This window comes from Theobroma cacao, chromosome 9 (assembly GCF_053813885.1).
Source record: "Theobroma cacao isolate CCN51 chromosome 9, ASM5381388v1, whole genome shotgun sequence".
Lineage (NCBI taxonomy): Eukaryota > Viridiplantae > Streptophyta > Magnoliopsida > Malvales > Malvaceae > Theobroma > Theobroma cacao.
The window spans coordinates 8,978,947-8,998,593 of record NC_142647.1 but is presented as its reverse complement, the minus strand read 5'-3'; the positions used below and the strand labels follow the sequence as shown (position 1 = coordinate 8,998,593).

The following is a 19,647-nucleotide window of genomic DNA, read 5'->3' as shown; positions in this document are numbered from 1 at the left end:
CTTTAATTTTACACTTTTGTCGATCTAATTAAGCGTCCAATATCTCTGTGAAAATACTTGTTATTTTGATAGTTTCTGTCACGACCCGGAACTCCCCATCGGGCCCGTGACAATTGCCGTAACGTCCCGATAGGTACTCATTACCCCGAATGCCGATCGAAATCTCACAAGGCTTAGCATCAGCTTCCGTATCTCTCCGATAAGCGACAGTTATTAAATCTCGCATTTCAAGAAATCATAAGTCTTTTCCAAATCAAAACAATAAAATATTATTTTTTGGCTCACAGGGGTATTTTCGTCATTTTTCTTCAAAAACACCAAAACTCGCCAAAAACATAGTGTAAAAGCTAAATATGTTCATACATACTTTAAATCAAATAACTAAATTATAAAATTACTTTTACAATTACATGTGAGCCTCCAACTAACCAATAAGATGCGAGTCTGTGAACTTACAATTTTGTCGATGTAAGGCTAACTGAAGTCCTTGATGTAATCAGCTATCTACCAACTATCCTGAGCCTGAAATGTGGGGAATTGAGGGTGGTGAGATTATAAAATCTCAGTGAGTAAACAATTACCATCAAAAGCATCTAAAGCTGAGTAGATGGAGACAATATAAAAAAAACATTATATTTTAATAATGTTCATAACGCAAAATTCGTTTCGATCTATACCAAACAATTTCTTTTCATCAAAATTTTCCTGGCTTATGAGTTTCTTAAACTTGGCCCCTGCCAGAATCATTCTCATGGGTACCTTCGTCAAGGTATCCTACTGAGACCGCCAAGGCTGTTCAATGACCCATACCCATAAACATGTTTTCACATCTGACACACAGCCGTTCCTTGACGTTGGCTGAGTCTCACTCTCACGTGGTGGCCCGAACGTGAGGTGCACTCAAATCTTACCTCAGGAGATACTTCATCCAACATCTCTCACTAGAGGTAATTATATAATTGGGTTACCGTACCCCTCTCATAGGCAGTCCACGAAAACCCCCACCACTGTAGTGACCGTTTAATATACCACCAAACCCATAAAAATTTTAGTAGCATAATATGGCGAATAAAATGTAATCCAGTCTATTGAGACCAATCCAAAACTGTTCATATATTTCATGCCAACCCAAAAAATTTAGCCATCATGCTACCATAGTGTCATAAACCACAATTTCAATAACATATAAAATCATAAATTTCAACACAGTCTCCATATACTCAATTTTCCCAAAATAATATTTGATTTCAAAATCAGTATAAATCTCATTTTTATTAAAAAACATTTTAATTGAAAAACATAATATTTTATTATTTAAACTCACCATTCAATAAAAGCATCAAACAAGTATAATTACTCTAGATATTTAAGATGATAAATTGTCCACTCACAGTATTAGGAGTAGAAATACTCTCATTTTCAGTTTGCGGGTACAGTCCTTTACCCGTATCCAATGGCTCACCACCTAGCCATAATCCATGACACATATTCCAATTAAATTGTGTCTAACAGTCATAAGCTATTTTAGGCTCAATGTATATGCATGATATGATATGCAATTTATCTGACTACTGCTTAAATGCGATGCTGACTTAATTCGGCCTATTACCTGATTAAATCGATATACGCGTCCGTTTAAACTCCAAATTAATTTTTTTTTCAGTTTTTATACCTCAATTGCACCCAAATTGACTTAATGTCCCTCAGTGTGGTGCAATTTATCAGTCCCGACAGTAAATTACGAAAATACCCGTAGTGGGTAAAAATTCGTATTTTTGCTCCAAAAATTTCCATTATTTTTCTAGGCTCATAATTCATCATTATTCATCATAATTCCTCAAATAAACATCAAGATCAGTAGCCAATATTCTCCTAGAAAATTTGGCATAATGGGTTTCAATGGGAGAAAGTTATTTCTCTAGCTTATTTTTACTATATTTCAATATAACCTAACTAAAATCACTTAATTCAATTAAAATCATCCAAAACTCAAGCTCAAAACTCATCCATGGAGGTTTGGCCAGCATGGGTGTCCATACCCACTTTCTAATTTTGCATGGAAATGAGAAAAAAATGCATGGGTAGTGAAAATCACAAGAAAAATCAATGAAATTTACCTTTTTAATGCTTGATTTCTTGATTTCTGTTGATTTTCCCCAAATTTTTCAGCTAAGGTTCTTATTTCTTTTCCCCCTTTTTTTCTCCTGGTTTGGACAGCTTGAAGAAGATGAGAATTCTGGAAATTTTGGCCTTTTTAAAGGCTAAAATAATATAATATTATTTTACTTATTTTTTTTGTTTTATTAATTCCTTAAATTCTAGCCATCCATTTGTTTCCAAATTTTCACCATACACTTGTTCCACATATCCATAGCTTAGATAAAATTCTCAGACTTATCCAAAGTCTTGGTGGAGTAATTTTTGAAATTTACACTTTTATCCCCGTAAAAGTCAAAAATTACATCTTTGCCCCAAAAACTGAAAAATTGCCCATAGACATATTTTTCATCCCTTATACTCATACCATTCTCCAATTTGTCAAATGTGATGTAAATTCTCTCAAAATCTCAAATTTTGTCCGCATGTGGAAAAATTACGATTTTGCCCCTACACTCCAAAAATCACCGAAATTAAACTTTTTCACTGCCAAACCCTCAAATTATACTCCAATACTCAAATCATACTCCAATAAGTTAAATGGGGCCAAAAAAAAATCTTTTTTAAAAATTTTCATTTTATCCCCAAGTGGCAAATGACCATTTTACCCCTAAAAATTTTCGGTTTGACTCTGAATTGATCCTCAAACTCCGAAGTACCATTTTGAGTCATTCCTGAACTGTGAAACTCTTAATTTTACCTTAAAATTCCTATTTGAACTAGTTCGAGGCTTAATCGACTCAATGGTACCATTATGGGCAATATCGTCTTTTAACGATTTCTCGAAATTCCTAAATATGCAAACACTTGATTGAGCATGTAAATAACGTCGTAATTATTTTATAGAATAGAGTTTGATAGTTTCATTTTGAAGAATATCAAATATATTGGCATAATATTTAAAATTTTTTAAATTATTTAAGTAAATTTAAATGTGTCTTTATTCTTCTGTTGCATCTAATTAAATTTTTTAATTTTTATTTTAGGTCAAATTAGCTTGTATAACTAATAGTTGACTAATTGATATTAATCAAAATGCTACTTGTCATTTTATACTCACATGGCATTAAATGACTCTAATGTGGATAATAAAAAATATTATATGATTATATCATCATGCCACATCATCATCCAATATGAAATATTAATATGCCACATCACACCACGTGGTTTAGAATGACAAGAAGTATTTTGACTAATTAATCATTAATCATAAAGGTTTATTTAATTCAAAATAAAAATAGAAAAATTTTATTAAACGTAATAAAAGAATAAAAACTTATTTAAAATTTTTAAATAATTTAAGAACTTTGTTAAATATTAGGTTAAATATGTTCTTCTTAGAAAATTAGTTGACATTCCATCATAATCATGACTTTTTTATTTTTAAAAACTCTCATAGAACTATAATCTAAATTCATGTTTCAATCAAGCATTAGCTTAGTGGTGGGTGTATGATTTTTCTACTTAAAAAGTAAAATTTATATTTATATTTTTTCAATAATATATATACATGTCCAAATTTATGTTTATGCTTTATATTAAGATACATAAATATATATTAGATCAACATTGCAGTTTTGTACTTTTCAAATTTAAATAATTTAAGACAAAATTTTCCCATTAACTTTTGATAATTACACAAATACAAAATAATAACCTGAATGCATAGCGAGTAACACACTAGTTGTGTATAAAATTGTCTTTATAGAATTCTTTGAGCAATGTCTAAAAAACACTGATTATTGGTTTTTATTTTTGAAGACAAAGCAAAAGGTACTAGTGTTAGAGCTAATAATATTTTTAAATAATTAAAAATTATAGTTTTAATATGAACAAAATATATGATTTTACTTCAATATAAAATTTGACATAGCATTGTTGTATTTAAGTTATTTATTCAATTTTAATCAATTACTATAATTTTACATTTGTTTTTAAAAAAGTAAAGTACCTAAAGTAAATTGCAAAACGAACAAAGGTTAACATTAAAATTATCGTAAGAAAAGCAAAATAAAAAATAATGATAAAAGCAAGAAGCTGAAGAATTGATTGTTGGCCCGACCCAGTACAGCAAATAAATGAGGGCCCAGAAAATTATCCAATAGAAAGGCCAGAGGATGTTCCCGCTCGGATTTTGAATGCCCGCCCTTGTCCTCTTAGCCTACGTCTCTATTTACTCTTTCCTCTAAAAGAAATTAAAATAAAAAGGAAACTAAAAACGAAAAAAATGTTGACAAAATTTCAACATCAAAATTCAAGAGGTTAAAAAAAAAAAAAGGAAAAAAAAACACAGAGAAATGCAGAGACTGATTAGGGTTAGGGTTTCAAAGCATGGATTCTCCTGAACCTTCTAAAGCCCCAATTTCCTCTTCTTCTGCTGCAGCCTCTATTTCTGCTTCTTCCCCAGTTCAAGTAATTTTTTTTTCCTTTTTACTCTTGTATAGTTTTTATTCCCTTAATTGATATAACTTGTGCTGTTACTTTATAGTGTTCTTACCATTTCTTGTATTTTCAGATCTCTTTCTAAGTTTTTTTTTTTTTAAAGAAAAAACTTTTTTTGTTTGGATTTTAGATGGTATTTTTGTAAATTTGCTGCTGGTGATATTTTTTCAGTTTCAGTTTTAGATTTGTGTTTTGGGAGGTTTTGTTTGTAAATGTGGTTAAGGTTTGTAGGTGTTAGTGAACATAAAATGTTTGATTAAGTGACATTTTAATTATATTGGGAGAGTTGTAATTTGAAGTGTGTTTGACTAGAATTCCACTAATTGGATGGGTTTAATTATCTGGGTATTGGTCTTTTTTTTTTTTTTGTGAGGGATTGGGAGGTTCATTTCAATGGAGTGGTAAAACACTAAACTTTGTATAAAGATGTGACTGTTCTTTAATGGATGATGGCTTGGATTTGAAGTAGATTTGAATTTATCTTTTATTGAAGCTATTTTGTCATTGGAGGTGTCTTGGAAAACAAAAGTTTCTTTGATGAGTAAATGCTGCTTGGTTCTTTAACTTATTGCAGTTCTAGATTTTGCACATTGTGATGATAATTGTGTTTTGCACAATGTGATGATAATTGTGTTTCATTTAGTTTGCTCCATTAATTGTTTAATTGTATGCTGACCTTGGTTACCGAGAGAGGAGAATGGTTTGAAGGCAATTATTATGCGCTTTATGGTATGACATGAATAATAATGTTACACTTGATATTGGTTAAGTCCATTACTTTGCAGCTGTCACCTTATGTTCCTTCTTCCTCCCATTTCTTACCTAGCTAACTGTATAGCCTTTACAATTGGATGTCATTTCCATTATCATGATTTCTAGAATTCTTATATATCATTGTTCACTTTGATTTCAGGAATCCCCTTTTTCCAATTACATTAGCAGTCTATCTCCTATAAAGCATGACAAGGTGCCACATGTAGCTCAAGGGTTCCTGGGACTTAATTCTCCCCCTCTTGTATTTACATCCCCACATATAAATACACTTAGAAGGTTTGTCATCCCTTGGATTTTGGCTTTATTGTTTTCTGCTTGAATGGCTTCTTTCATTAACTCTGATTGCATGAAACCTTTTGCACAGGCCGCAGTCATCCAGTGTGGAAGTATCTCAAAATGGTGAAGGAGATAAGAAAAATATAGATGGTCCTGGTAGTTTGGAAAGATCTGTTTCTGAATTGCAGCAGGGCTTGATCACTGATATTAAGAAGGAGGATGATACCAAGGACTCTGTGTCGGTCCAACCGAGTAGTTCCTCTGGCTGTGTTGATGAATACTTGGCTGATCCTGTGGAAGCAGACTGTGCAAACTCTGAATATTTCATAAACTTAAATTGCAAAGAATCAAAAAATGCGTTTCAATCATCAGTAAATGGTTTACTAGAAACAAAGAATTTAAAATTTGCTGGAAAAAATGATGTGGGGAGGGAAATTGATGCAGCCCAATTGTTGTCAGGGCAGAGTGAAGAAGGCCTTGAAAGAAAGTTAACCTCTCATGTCAAGCCAGTGAAGATTGAAGATGAGCAACATGCTGGTCAAGTGAAATCTGATGAATGCCCCGAATTTGGGTCTGACATGTTTGATCTTTCTTCTCAGGGAAAAGAATGCAAAAACTTGGATGCTCAGGTAATGTTTGATTTCTGTCTTCCTGCAACAAGTTTGGAATAGCACCATGTATATTAGGAGATAAGGTATGCATGTTTCAGTCTTTTTTTTTTTTTATGGCAGAAAGTAGTAGAGGACCATGAGGATAGATGTGATGGTTTCCTTCAACTGCTGCCTGGATCTTTGCAAAGGGTTCAGGAATATGAAGATTTTGCTGAAAATTTTGAAGGAGTTGCAGAGGTTACAGTTGATAGCATGACAAATGATCTTGAGGTATAAAAGGATTTGAAGTAGCTGTGATGTAGGGAAATCAAAATTAGACTAGTGGATTGTATGGTGCTCTTTAATTTTTTTTTTTTTTTTTTGGTTATTAAATGCTGCTAGGATTTTCCTTTTGCAATAGAATAATTACACAGTCAATGTAGGCTAGCGAACACCAACGTGGCATGAGTAGGCGTTGCCTTCAATTTGGAGATGCTCAGCCAGAAGCTACAGCAAATTGCAGCAGTTCAAGTCTAGCAAATGATATGATCACTTCAAGATCAGTTGCTACAACATCAGAAACAGAGGGTTTGGGTTTGTCTCATGTGGATTTAAGTGTTATATCAAGAAAGAGGCAACTAGTTAACTTGTCCCAATTAGCGATAAACATGATTCCCCAGCACTATGGTGAAAAGTCTTCCTTAACTGTTTCCAAGCCATCAGGTATTGGCTTACACCTAAACAGCATTGTTAATGCTATACCAATGGGTCGAGGTGGAACTGCAAGCATGAAATTGGCAGTGGATTCTATGGGTATACAGGGGATAAAATCAGCATCTGTTATGAGCTGTCAGTCAATGGAAAACATGCAGAGTTGCTCAGATGCATTTGAGAAAGTATTGGCTGCTCCTCAGGATGGAACACTTGAAGCAAAGGCTTGTGTGATTCCAGGTTCTGCTGCTTCTGAATCACTCTGCACCATGGAATCGATTGATTGTCAGACGACTCTACACAGAAAGAGGGAGCTTAGCTCGGAGCATGGAGATAGTAATGAGATGTTTAACCAACAAAGCCCCAAAAAGAAAAGGCAAGTTTTGTGATTCTTCTTGCAGATTTGGTAGTTCTAAGTTTCTCTCTATGATCAGGACCATTAATAGTTTATGTTTCTTTAGGAAGAAATCATCAAACAGCACTGATGGTGAGGGTTGCAAGCGTTGCAATTGCAAGAAGACCAAATGCTTGAAACTGTAAGTGACTTCTGTTTTTTCATGGTTGAAGTCCATATATATATCTGTCTTAGTGCAATATGTGCTTATTTTTTCCTTCTTTGTTCCTTTGCAGCTATTGTGATTGTTTTGCTGCCGGAATCTATTGTGCTGATCCTTGTTCCTGCCAAGGTTGCTTCAACCGACCTGAATATGAAGATACAGTTCTTGAGACACGTCAACAAATTGAATCGCGTAATCCACTAGCATTTGCCCCCAAGATTGTACAGCCAGTCACCGAGTTTCCAGTAACTAGCAGGGTATAAAACAGCTCCCCAGCTTAAAAACAGAAACACACCTTTTGCCTTGGTTTTTGTTTTAATTTAGTAATTTTATAATCATATTTTTCCTCCATAGGAAGATGGAAACTGGAAGACACCATCCTCAGCAAGACACAAAAGAGGGTGCAATTGCAAAAGGTCAATGTGTCTGAAAAAATATTGTGAATGCTATCAGGTCTGGTATTTATTGCTGCCTGAATCATCTGTCACACTTACCATGTCATCTCTTTTAGTATATTGTTGCTGGTCTTATGAATCTTCTTTATATTGAAAAGGCTAATGTTGGTTGCTCCATTGGATGTCGATGTGAGGGGTGTAAAAATGTCTTTGGCAAGAAAGAAGGTGAGTTTTGCAAGAAATATCATTAAGAATGTTGTCTCTTGATGCATTCTAGTCTTCATCTCCAAAACTAGAAAGTTGAGAAATATGCTCTCTCCTTCCAACATCTTTTAAGGGTCTAATTTTGGGCTGAAAATTAGTATCTTTTGGTGGGTAAGAATTAAGTATCAATGTTATTTTTATTGCTGTGTTTACAGACTATTGTGTGACTGAAGAGATAGTGAACAGAGGTGGTGGGGAGATATCAGAAAGCACAGTGGCAGCTAAGAAAGATTTCTTGAATTCTGACTTGTGTGATCCACATTATCTTACACCTCTGACACCTTCATTCCAATGCTCAGAGTAAGATTTATGATTGTGATGTCCTAGTATCATTCAAGGAAAACTATATATACCAATACAACTACTTTATTTGCTGATTACTTGCTTTTCTCTTCAGCCATGGAAAGAATGCACCCAAATCCAGACTTCTTTCCAGGAGATGCCTTCCATCACCTGAGTCTGATCTTACCGTCTTAGCAAAATCTCCAAGATCTCCAAGAACTTCTGATAGCAATGACATGCTTCTGGAAACAAGTAAAGAAAATTTGGATGTTGGTTCTTACTGTGAGGGAATCAATTACAACAACGCAGATGTGCTTGGCGATGGATGCCATCACACTCCACTTCCAAATCATCCCTCAATTATTTTAGGTTCCACATCATCCAAAGCACGGGAATTGACAAGTCTTTCACGATTCCCATTGGGCCCTAGAAGTGGTTGTCTCTCTTCAGGGGGTTCCCTTCGTTGGCGTAGTTCGCCTATTACGCCCATGTCTTCTTTAGATGGGACTAAGAATCTTCAGGGGCTTGACTCTGATGGACTTTCTGACATTTTGGAGGATGATACACCTGAGATATTGAAAGACACATCTACACCCAATAAGTCTGTGAAAACAAGTTCTCCAAATGGCAAGCGAGTTTCACCTCCTCACAATTTGCTACAGCTTGGGTCAAGCTCTTCAGGGCCATTAAGAAGTGGCCGTAAGTTCATATTAAAAGCTGTGCCTTCTTTCCCACCTCTCACTCCCTGCATTGATTTAAAAGGCAGCAGTAATCAGAATAGAAGCAGTTGCCAAGAAAATAGTAGCAATGATTAATTTTCAAACCTGCATTTTGGAGTAAGTTGTTGCGTTTTACTGACCCCTTATTATGTGCATTTTTTAGCCAAATCACTGACTTATGCTAGGTTTTGCTACATTGTGCAGCATACTGCATTAGGGTACTTTCATGTTGGATTGTTGTACTTGAGCTTTAGAGAGCATTGAGCACCTTGCTTTTAAAGTTTCATAACTTTTTAAGGTTTGGCATATTGTCTTTGGAACTTTTGAAGTAGCGTTTTGCCATTTTATATTCATGATTATTGCCATCATAATTCTTTTTGGTATACAGGTACTAGAGCGGCCACATTTTTAGAGCATCGAATAAATTCCCGGAATGATGGCCTCGTGATCCCTAGTCCTCCTTTCTCTGTTTATCTCCGTTACTTGTCAGTCTTTTCGTTCGTTTGGATGTTTCTAATGCAAGCCACTTATGGTTCATTCCTCATGATTAGAGGAAGGACTCGCCAAAGCCCAAAGGTGCTGCCGTTCAACCCAGCAAAAAAAAAAAAAAAATTTATCAACACTAATGTCCGCATTTCTTTCATCTTTTTTAATGAGATTATCGAAGCTAATGTTGAGTAAGCCTTTGTTGTCCTTCTGTCAAACCTTTATGTAAGAGTGCGCCATTCTATCATCATTGTTATATTTGCCGCTGGTAAATTACTTACATGCAACATACTGGTCATTAATTCAACCATATACAATTTGCCTCTGAATCCGAAACCATGAAGGGGAATGTACTAATGTTATTTTGCGGCAATGATGAAAGCAATGGATCCAAAATTATTACTACAATTTTCTCCCAACTCGAAGACCGAAGAACGGAGGACTGCAACCGTGATTTAAGCTCCACCGGCTGGGGAAGACCTTTACCTGGTTGACTTGGGTTAATGATTGTGTCGGCTATTTCTTGTACATGGGTATTCTGCAAGTGTAAATACAATGTAGCCTAAGCGCTTTACAAAGTAGGTACATGAATTGTATATAGGTCAATGGAAGCTAGAGGTAGAGACAACCTCAAATTCCTATACTTCCCCAAACAACATAAAGCCAAAGATTAAGCATTGTTAGTTAGATCCATTACTTGAGCCAAGTTTGGCTTTGATAATAAATGAGTCTACATGACATGTGGCATATATGACCACACAACGGTATTCAAGTAGGAAAGAAATGAATCCATCCAATTCCAGCTTTTATTATGTACTTAAAATACATAAAACGCAGGACAGCCTTATAATTGGGGTACATAATTCAACCAAACCAAAATTTCCTAGATTGAGAGAATGGCAGTACAACTCCCATCCACTCCAACCGAATGAACAAAATTTACCACCGCCAACTCCTAGCAGCCAGTCAACCAAAATATAACTCATGGCGAGAAAGTTTATTTAGGAAAGCACGATAGATAGGGAATGTTTAGTAGAAAAATGCAGCTATACCATATACCCCACACCAAGCATCTATCAAGAGTACCTCTTTCTAATCCTTACACATAAGTCTGATTAAATTCCTTCTTCTCTATCTCCACATTGCCAGACCAACTTATTTGATGTCACGATCGTGACCCCTGAAGACCCAACCTTGCAGTTAGCCAATTGCAGACTTCATCAGTTTCTTCTGGGATTGTATAGTGACCGAGCCTGCGCAACATATTAAGCATTTTTAATTGAACTCTAGAATACATGAGTTGTTTCTGAGTGTGTTGTGTGTGTATGCGTGTCTGTGTGGTTCTTGATGAAGTGGGGCCAATTAAATACCCATTATAGGTTCTAAACATGAGATTCCGGAAACCAACTGAATTTAAGGCCTGTGCTGATTTCTCTCCATGTTTGTATGCAACCACATCATCACCTGCAGCAAAACAAAAAAAAAAAAAAAAAAAAGAGTCAACTATATCCGGAAGAAGCAAATTCTTTTATGGCACCATGACAAGGGTAGACACCAAGGCAGTTAAAAGTCTAGGGCATAGTAGGTGCAAGTTAACCTCTTGCCAATATTGACTTAGAATCTTATTTGACGTACCTGCATATCTTAAAACTTTAGGATTTTTAATTTAAATAAATTTATCAGAGAACAAGAGAAGGAAAGATGAGAATAATGAGATTAAACCTAACAGCAGTCTTTCTTTTGCAAAGTGTGCTAATATACAATTTTGAGTACATTAATTTGAAAGCAAAATGATTTCACAACCACTAGCATCAATATATTTTATTCAACTAGTTTATTGCTTATTAAGTCACAATGAACATAAAAGATAAGCAGTAAACCACTATTTTACCAGATGATGCAGTCTGATAAAGCAACCAGCATCATATCAAGATTTTAATGCTAAAGTAAACTTCTATATCATTGATGAAGAAATAGACTTATAAGTGAAACATGCATTTCTATTAGCTGAAGTGGTGAGACATGAAAAATGAACTACATAATTGAGTGTAAAGTATGCACAGAGCCAAATTTAGAAATTTCTGTAGTTTAAGCTAAGTAAGAACATTGAACAGTAAGAGCAGTAAAACAATTAATAAGATAATTACTATTACCATATATGAGATTCCAACAAAGGCTATGTTACAGTGCACATGAAATTATATGCTTGTACAGTACTGTGGTTCAACATCCCAATTTAATGATAAGTTTTCTATGCTTCTCAGAATTGGCAAGCTATTGGATAGTTATGGCTCCCTCTTTGTTTGTATGTGCATGTGTATACGTATGCACTTGCACATATACTTATTTCCTAGACTTCTCTACATGACTTAAATAGTACAAGATATGCAAGTGTGTGACCACATTATAAGAGAAGACTGAAGCATTCTATCAAAAACTCAAGATCTCTTTTGATCTCTTGATACCTATAAATGGTTTACTTTGAAATTACCAAGTGATGACATTATTTGGACCTGGCATCTTGCCTAAGACCCCTCTACATGACTTGAATAGTGTAAGATACGTCATTTCTTATACTGAAGATTTCTGTCAAAATTGTCCAAAAGAGTAAAAGTACCTAAGCCGTGACACAGCAGAATGGGCAAGGATGCAGCACGCCTCACTGCCTGGATTGATCCTTCCATCTGGTTCCTCAAGGTCCTAAAAATAATAGCTATAGAGCTGAATGAATTGCATATAAACAAAGTACGAAAGTAGTAGTGTTTACATAAATAAGGGTACATGAGTTTCTATGTGCTGTATCTGTACAGTTCAAACCTTGAACAGGGAAGCCAACCACTTAGACCAACAACTGCACTTAAGTTAACCGGATACAGGTTTCCATTTCCATATTTCCCTAATATGTGGCAGGTTGCAGAGTAGAGAGCAGTTGCAGCACCCATACTAAAGCCACCAATTCCAAGTTTAACTGCACAATAATCATAAAATTCTTTTTTGAGTCTCCATATCTATTGTAAGAGAGAGCACAACCACCAACACAAAGCGCACCCCACACCCACCCTCTCCCCCCACCCCCCCCCCCCAAAAAAAAAAAAAGAAACAAAGTGTAGATAAGAGGTCATATAAATGGATTCAAACACTTCTTGAAAATTGTTCAACTTTGAGGTGGATGCATCATAGCAACCACAGAAGTAAGTAAACTGGGTTTTTTTTTAAAAGAATATAGTCAAGAAAATTACATAAACCATCAGAACTATCTGTTCTGATGATATAATTGCTCAAGAATATTAAACCTCCTGACATTTGAATTGTTTGCATGTCCATAGAGCAGTTAAATTTATGACTAAAGGTTTAAGATTTCAGAAGGTCGCTAAGAATAAAAAACATACTATTAGCAGGCTCTGTTGACAACAGATTGGCGACATGTGCTGCTGAAGCATCTAAACCCTCCAAATCATCAGGACCATCTCCTGAAAGATCTCCCACATCAAACCCTGAAACACATTACAGAAGCTTAGTTTATCTTTTTCAGCATTGCGGTAATTTTAGAAAATACTTGAAATTCATTTGGACAGAGGGCACAGCAAATTGTCAAATATAACCTTGAGGATGCACCTGTCAGCTTGATTTTAGAACAAGAACTAAAGAAAATAGCTGTTCCGAGGAATAAAATCTTACATGCAGTACAAGGATGTCCACCAAATATTGCCACTGGCCTGGTAGGAGCAGTTGGACAAATCCACTTAATCTGCAACATTAAATTTCAACAGAAACATATGATCAGTTGTCTGTAAATGAAACTTTCTACTCAATCAGAAATTAGGGGAATCACTAAGCATGTTGCATTTGCATATATACAAGACACTGAGTAATTTGAAAAAATTATTTCCTTACATTTGGAAGGGGTAGGGTTTCCAAGAGCTGAGACCAGCTGCAGAACAAAAACAAAAAAGGGAGATATCCATCTTAGTCACCATTAGATACCCTAAAAAACTTTTGAAACTCTTTAACATTCTGAAATAACAGACCAGAACCCAAGTTCAGAGAAGTTGCCAGCATTCTGATATATTTTAAGAATCTCCCATTAACATTTGGAAATAATGGTGCAATTTATACTAGATAACAATAGAAACATCTTAATATAATTTCCTCTTACTAATTTTAGGAAAACAAAAGCTGATTACTTAATCATCAATGTTAGTATATCTTTAAATAATAATAGAACTTGGTCTGCAAAATTGGAAGGACAATCAAGGTAGTCCAGAAGTGGTCCCCTATTCTTAGTCCTGGCATATACAGTTTTCAGATTTGAGGCTGTCCCATGTAGCTTAGAATCCTTAGAGGAAATGCATATAAACAACTAACCCTGTTTTATTAAAGTTTAGAGCTATATGATCTCTTCCATCAAATCAATCATTATGGGAATCTTCTGGAGAGGGGCATAGAGCTCAAGTTATTAAACAAAATACTTCTCCTCTGGAACAGGACAAAATGTTGACATTTTGTGTCTCCTTTTCTTTTGCTTTCCAGGAAGAAAACAAGTTCATTATTCTTGCACGAGGCAAATGCCTAAGATCAAAAGAAGGACTTAAATTTCACCATGTGGCACAGATGAAACAGGTATAAAGATGGACTAAACACCACAACCTAGTTGATAATTGATGGCTCAAACTCTTAATGGTGCAAATTGTCAATCCACACTTGTCGTAGAATGGAAAAAAAGGGATTAGAATAAGCAAGAAAATTATAGCATGTATCCATTAAAACTGCTGATTCCCATAATCAACTAGGTTGTTTCCCACTTGATACAAAACCATCAGCTAATAGTTTGATCTTAAAACCATGATCAAAGAAATGCTAATGCTAGCAAGGACAAACATCAGTAAAGTCTAGCATTTATACCTTGAGCCCTTGTCACCAAGACCATGCAGCCAAATTATTGTAGCCTGGTGGTTCCCTTTAGGCCTGACCACATGGGTCCTCCCAAACTCAAAAGTTCTAGTAGTTCCACTACCTGAAAAAATTGCAACTAAAAAGGTAAGAACTAAAATACTCAGAATGCTAAAAGAAATATCAATAATTACTTCATAAGAAAAATAATAATAAAGACTGACCAGAGCTCATAGTAGAGTTACTAATTGTAGCTATTTTTTTCTTATTTTTCCAGCAGCAGAACTACACTATGCAGAATGCTTGTAGCAATGGTGTCGACTAAGTTCCTGCAATGAAAATGAACTAGAAGTGACCATCTATATTTATAAGCATAGGAAAGGGTGGAAATGGAAAACAACCCATCAAACTAAATCAGCTACGACTCTTGCTTACACCGGTTACACACTGTCTGAAAGCCTTTGTAAAAAACTATATCAGAAAGTGAAAGGCACCCAAGAACGGTTGAGAGAGAGAGAGATAATGAAAGGGACAAATAAAAGCCTCAGCTCTTCATGAACAAAAGAATCCACAAACAGACGAAAGAAAATGCATTAAAAGAAAGTCTTTCAGATTACAAATTTGCAATGCAAAGACAGAAAAGAGAATCAATACTTGCGGACAGTGGGCATTCCCAGTAAAGCACTTAAAAATATACAACTACAGAATATATGACCACACAAATAAAATAGACAAAGTCAAAAAGATGACTGATTTATCTAAAAAGAAAAAGAAAATCAAGAAATAAATGATCTTCTCTTTTACATATATATTTTTAACCTCCATAGATACCCATAAAGATGTTAACTTGCTGAATGCAGTGAAAAGATCTGATGGAAATAATAAGATTGAATAAGAAGAAAAGTGGGGTTTAAGCTTTTAAGCTTTATATGGAACCAAACCTGGTGTGCAACAAACAAACCCCAAAAGCATAAAATCTTTCCTTTTCTCTTTATTTGTTTCCCCTTTTCTCTTTGCTTTCTTTCTTTGCTTCGTTCAACTTTCAACTTTTGAACTTTCCTTTTGTTTTTGTTTGTTCACATTACAGTCCACAGGCACATATAGGGAAGCTGAAATGGTGGGGAGTTCCAAAAACCTGGTCATTTCCTCATTAGGCAAAGACTGAAATGCCCTCCAGATGTTTGCACTTTCTTCTCCAATGTTATGTAATATGAAAATGGCAAAATCGGTGTTGTGTTTTCCTTTCGCAAACCAAAAGTTGGAAATTAACAAGCGCTAGAAACTGTAGTGAAAAAACTAGGGAACCGGCTTTCACATGTTCTACAAAAGAAAAAAACAAGGAAGAAGACAGAAGGGATTCAGTAAACATAAAATAACAGAAGACAAATGAGCTAATAAAATACTACCATAGCATAGTAACATCATGTGGAATTGTTCAAAAATGACTTTGGGTAGTGTTTATTATTGAAGTTTAAGGAAGAATATTGCATAAGTTTGGACCAATATGATGTTGGTTTAACACTCTTCATCTCCAAACTGTGATTTAGGTATATTTGATATGGTGTAAAAGTTATGTATGTTGATCACAACACAAGAAGTAAGAAGAGATGCGCAATGGGCAATGGGCAATATGGTCTGTGATCGAATGTCAATGATCAAAGTGATTTGGGTATGATTTTCAAACACGTGCCATATCACCCTGGAGGATTTTTTTTTTATTTTTTATATTCCGATTCTGAAGGTAGAATTAGGGTGCAGTGCAATGCAGACGCAGATGAGTAAGAATTTGCGATGCCATTGTCATTACATCAGAGGTGGTGCCACCCATCTGAGATCTCATATCTTCATACACCATCTGATGCAAATTCTTCAAAAGTAATTTGTTTCCATATGAAAGTTGCTATCACTGTGACAGATGTCAGATGTCCGGCATCTACGTTTGCAACTTGGCATGATTTTTTTAAATATATATATATATACGTTTGCTAATGACTATAAATCTTTAAATCTTCTTTAACATGATATTTGAATTTTTTTTTTAAATATTTAAAAAATATTAAATAAATTTTTATTTTTTTTATTACATTCAATTAAATTCATTTACTTTTATTTTGAGCCCAATGAAATTCTTTTATTAATAATTAATTAATTATTATTGATTAAAATATAATTTATTATTTAATATTCATTGATAATGATGTAAAAGGTGAAAAACAGAGGCGGAGTTAATCAACTTTAATTGGAGATAAAAAAAAAAAGAACAAGAGTTAAAAAATTTTTAAAACTAATACATTAAACTTAACTAACAATCAAATGATTCATAACAAATAATAATTTTATGTAACATGTAAATAAAAAAAAAAAAAAGAAACCTTGAAAATGAGAATGATGATCATCATTTGATAAAAGATTCTTCTTAAGAATGGGTTGACAAGATTCACGTTTGAGATAAGCATGGTGAATTTCATCTCTTTGATTGATAAGAAATTAATATATCATTGCTCCTAATGCATGATTAGGTTCTGCATGAAAATAATCAATTTCTTTAACATTGAGCTATGGACGTTTTGATTTACATTGCTCTTATTTATGAGTTGAAAACATTGAAGCTTAGGACTTAAGTCTAAGAGAATCAATTAGACGATTGCATCTTTTCTTCTAAAAAATTTATCAATTGTTTTTAATTTACTCATACTTTAATCAAATTTTAAAAACAAAATTAATACAGTCAACGTTCAATATTTTTATTTATTTCTATTTAAATTTAAAATACTAAATATAAAACTATATTTTATAAAATATAAATAGTTAAATAAGATATATAGAATTCACACCATGATTAAATATATAAATACTTAAATAATATGAATAGTAAGAAGAAGTACTGAAATTGGATACCGGTGGAGCTACGGATGAAAAATAAAGGTATTTAATTAGCTTCTAAATGCATTTGCTATAATTCAGAAAAATCTCTCATACATGTGCTTTGTGATAATCTAGTGGCTAGCCATATTTGGAATTATTTTGCAAAATTTTTTCAAATCTATATTATTCATCTTCAAAATACTATTCAGATTATTTGGGCATGGGTCTATTTAGGAGATTATGTTAAACAAGGCCACATTCGGGGTTTCACTACCATTATTTTTCTGTTAGTTTTTGTGGGTGGAACACAATGTTGCAAAACACAGAAGCCTTGGTATGTATCCCAATAAAATAATCTCGAAGATCATGAAACTTTTATTCCACTTATTTCAAGGTAAGCTTGGGGAGAAATGGCAGTAGAATGGTGATATTCAAATAACTAATATGTTGGGATTAAAGTTCCAAAATGAGCATTTTGTGGTTCCAAAAATAATTTATTAACATAAATCATTGACAGGTGAGTTTAAATTAAATGTTAACGATAGTTCAAAGAATAACTCTCATAATGCAGCTAGAGGAAGTTTATTAAGAAATAATACAGGTACGCTTATTTTTGTTTTTCTAAAAACATTAGAGCTAGTAATTCTCTAAAAGCAGAATTATTGGCCTTACATAGAAGCCTAATCTTATGTTAACAATTTAATATTACTAAAGTTTGGATTGAGATGGATGCATTGGTTGTGATACAAATGATTCAGGAGGAAAGTATGGGGTCTTATGACATACGTTACTTATTAGCGTCTATTCAACCATGGTTGAAGCAGTTATCTTACAGAATTACACATATTTATCGTAAAGGTAATCAAGTTGCAGATTATTTATCTAATCGTGGCTACTTACATGCAAATTCGCAAGTTTTCATTCAAGCACAAGGCGAATTACAAGGTATGTTACAATTAAATAAGCTTAATTTACCATGTATTAGGTTCAAATGAATGTAAGGGAGTAGTATACTTAATTTATTATTATTTTTTTGTAGATTTATGTAAACTATTGCTATTTCTCATCCTTTGCATGTATGAAAATGCATGGCAAGTAATACCTTGGGTAGGATATATTCTCGATATTTCTTGCAAATATGGAGGTAAGGTATTACATACCCCTCCTTATGTAATTTATTTTATTAATTAATAAAATTTAACAAGATAGTTGAACCTTGCGAGAATTTCCAGCATAAAAAAAAAAAAAGATAAAAGAAAACTTTATCTCATCTTAATTTCACACAATAGTGGTAAGTGATTTTTGTCTTTCTTTGTCTAAATTTACAAGCTCATATATCTCTTTTGAATAATGAAGTGTGTTTTATTAGTTAGCTATAGAGAAAGAGTAAAGTAATAAGTGTTTCAATGATAAGTTAAAAGAAAAAAAAAGTACAAAATGATAAAAGAGAAGAGAGAGAAAAAGAAAGAAGGAGAAAGAAGTGTGGAAAAATTAATATTTTATTATTTTTATTTGTATTCATTATTAAATAAAAAATTATTTTGAAAAGATCATTTATAAAAAATAGATAACAAATAAAAATTTGCAAAATTTTTGGAGTCAAAGCCACATAAATATACCACTATTCGAGGTCATTAAAAAAATATAATAAATAAAAAATTTTAAAAATATTGAGAGTTACAACCTCATAAATATACTACTCTCCGAGACCATTAAAAAAATATGTAATAAATAAAAATTTTCTCCCCAAAAGTATATAACCTTTTGTCCTTAGTGAAAAATATACTTATCATATCATTATTTATTATAACATAACAATATATAACATCACCGTCATATTACGTAGAATAAAAACTGATATTTTGAATAATAACAATTAATCGATTATTAGTTTATTTGATTTTAAATAAAATATAAAAAATTAATCAAACATAATAAAAAATAAAAATTTATTAATTAATTCATAAACTTTTTAGATATATATCATCTTTCTCTTCTACTAGTAAGCAGGCGGCCCTACCCAAACGCGCTGCCGCGGCCATCCTAATTTGGAAGTAATATTCAGTGGATAGCTTGGCATTTTGCAAGTGACATCTGCAATCCTGTTGGTTTGAAATTTAAATAACTTTATACATGGAGGAGGAAAAGAGGGATTTGTCTGAAAGGGATAAAAAAAAAAAAAAAGGAAGCTTTTCCAAATTGGCGTCTGCTTCTGCCTTTAGGAAAGTGCATGAAG

General features: G+C 33.6%; 2 protein-coding genes across 6 annotated transcripts; one reads left to right on the top strand and one right to left on the bottom strand.

Annotated features, from left to right (window-relative positions):
• Positions 1–4,302: 4,302 nt before the first annotated feature.
• On the top strand, positions 4,303–9,851 carry LOC18588985 (CRC domain-containing protein TSO1-like). Of its 3 annotated transcripts, XR_001929528.2 has the most exons (13): positions 4,303–4,572; positions 5,516–5,652; positions 5,741–6,281; positions 6,384–6,533; positions 6,686–7,329; positions 7,415–7,489; positions 7,584–7,767; positions 7,865–7,963; positions 8,064–8,130; positions 8,325–8,469; positions 8,567–9,287; positions 9,375–9,468; positions 9,559–9,851. XR_001929528.2 is itself a non-coding variant. In XM_007013764.3 (12 exons), exons 1-11 carry the CDS (start codon positions 4,492–4,494, stop codon positions 9,264–9,266), a joined length of 2,823 nt encoding a protein of 940 aa, XP_007013826.3. In that variant the 5' UTR covers positions 4,303–4,491; the 3' UTR covers positions 9,267–9,287; positions 9,559–9,851. The 3 variants fall into 3 exon arrangements, 2 of the variants coding, with proteins under 2 accessions (XP_007013826.3, XP_017983279.2); XM_007013764.3 differs by lacking the exon at positions 9,375–9,468; XM_018127790.2 differs by lacking the exon at positions 9,559–9,851 and having other exon boundaries at positions 9,375–9,471.
• A 589-nt stretch (positions 9,852–10,440) lies between these two features.
• Positions 10,441–15,810, bottom strand: LOC18588984 (uncharacterized). Of its 3 annotated transcripts, none has more exons than XM_007013761.3 (10): positions 15,488–15,810; positions 14,771–14,875; positions 14,559–14,670; positions 13,551–13,587; positions 13,335–13,404; positions 13,046–13,150; positions 12,474–12,624; positions 12,274–12,356; positions 11,027–11,120; positions 10,441–10,909 (listed from the first exon to the last, which is right to left on the bottom strand). In XM_007013761.3, exons 2-10 carry the CDS (start codon positions 14,778–14,780, stop codon positions 10,822–10,824), a joined length of 750 nt encoding a protein of 249 aa, XP_007013823.1. In that variant the 5' UTR covers positions 14,781–14,875; positions 15,488–15,810; the 3' UTR covers positions 10,441–10,821. The 3 variants fall into 3 exon arrangements, with proteins under 3 accessions (XP_007013823.1, XP_088666071.1, XP_017983331.1); XM_088809945.1 differs by lacking the exon at positions 15,488–15,810 and adding an exon at positions 15,366–15,385; XM_018127842.2 differs by lacking the exon at positions 15,488–15,810 and adding an exon at positions 14,982–15,174.
• Between the last annotated feature and the right edge of the window lie 3,837 nt (positions 15,811–19,647).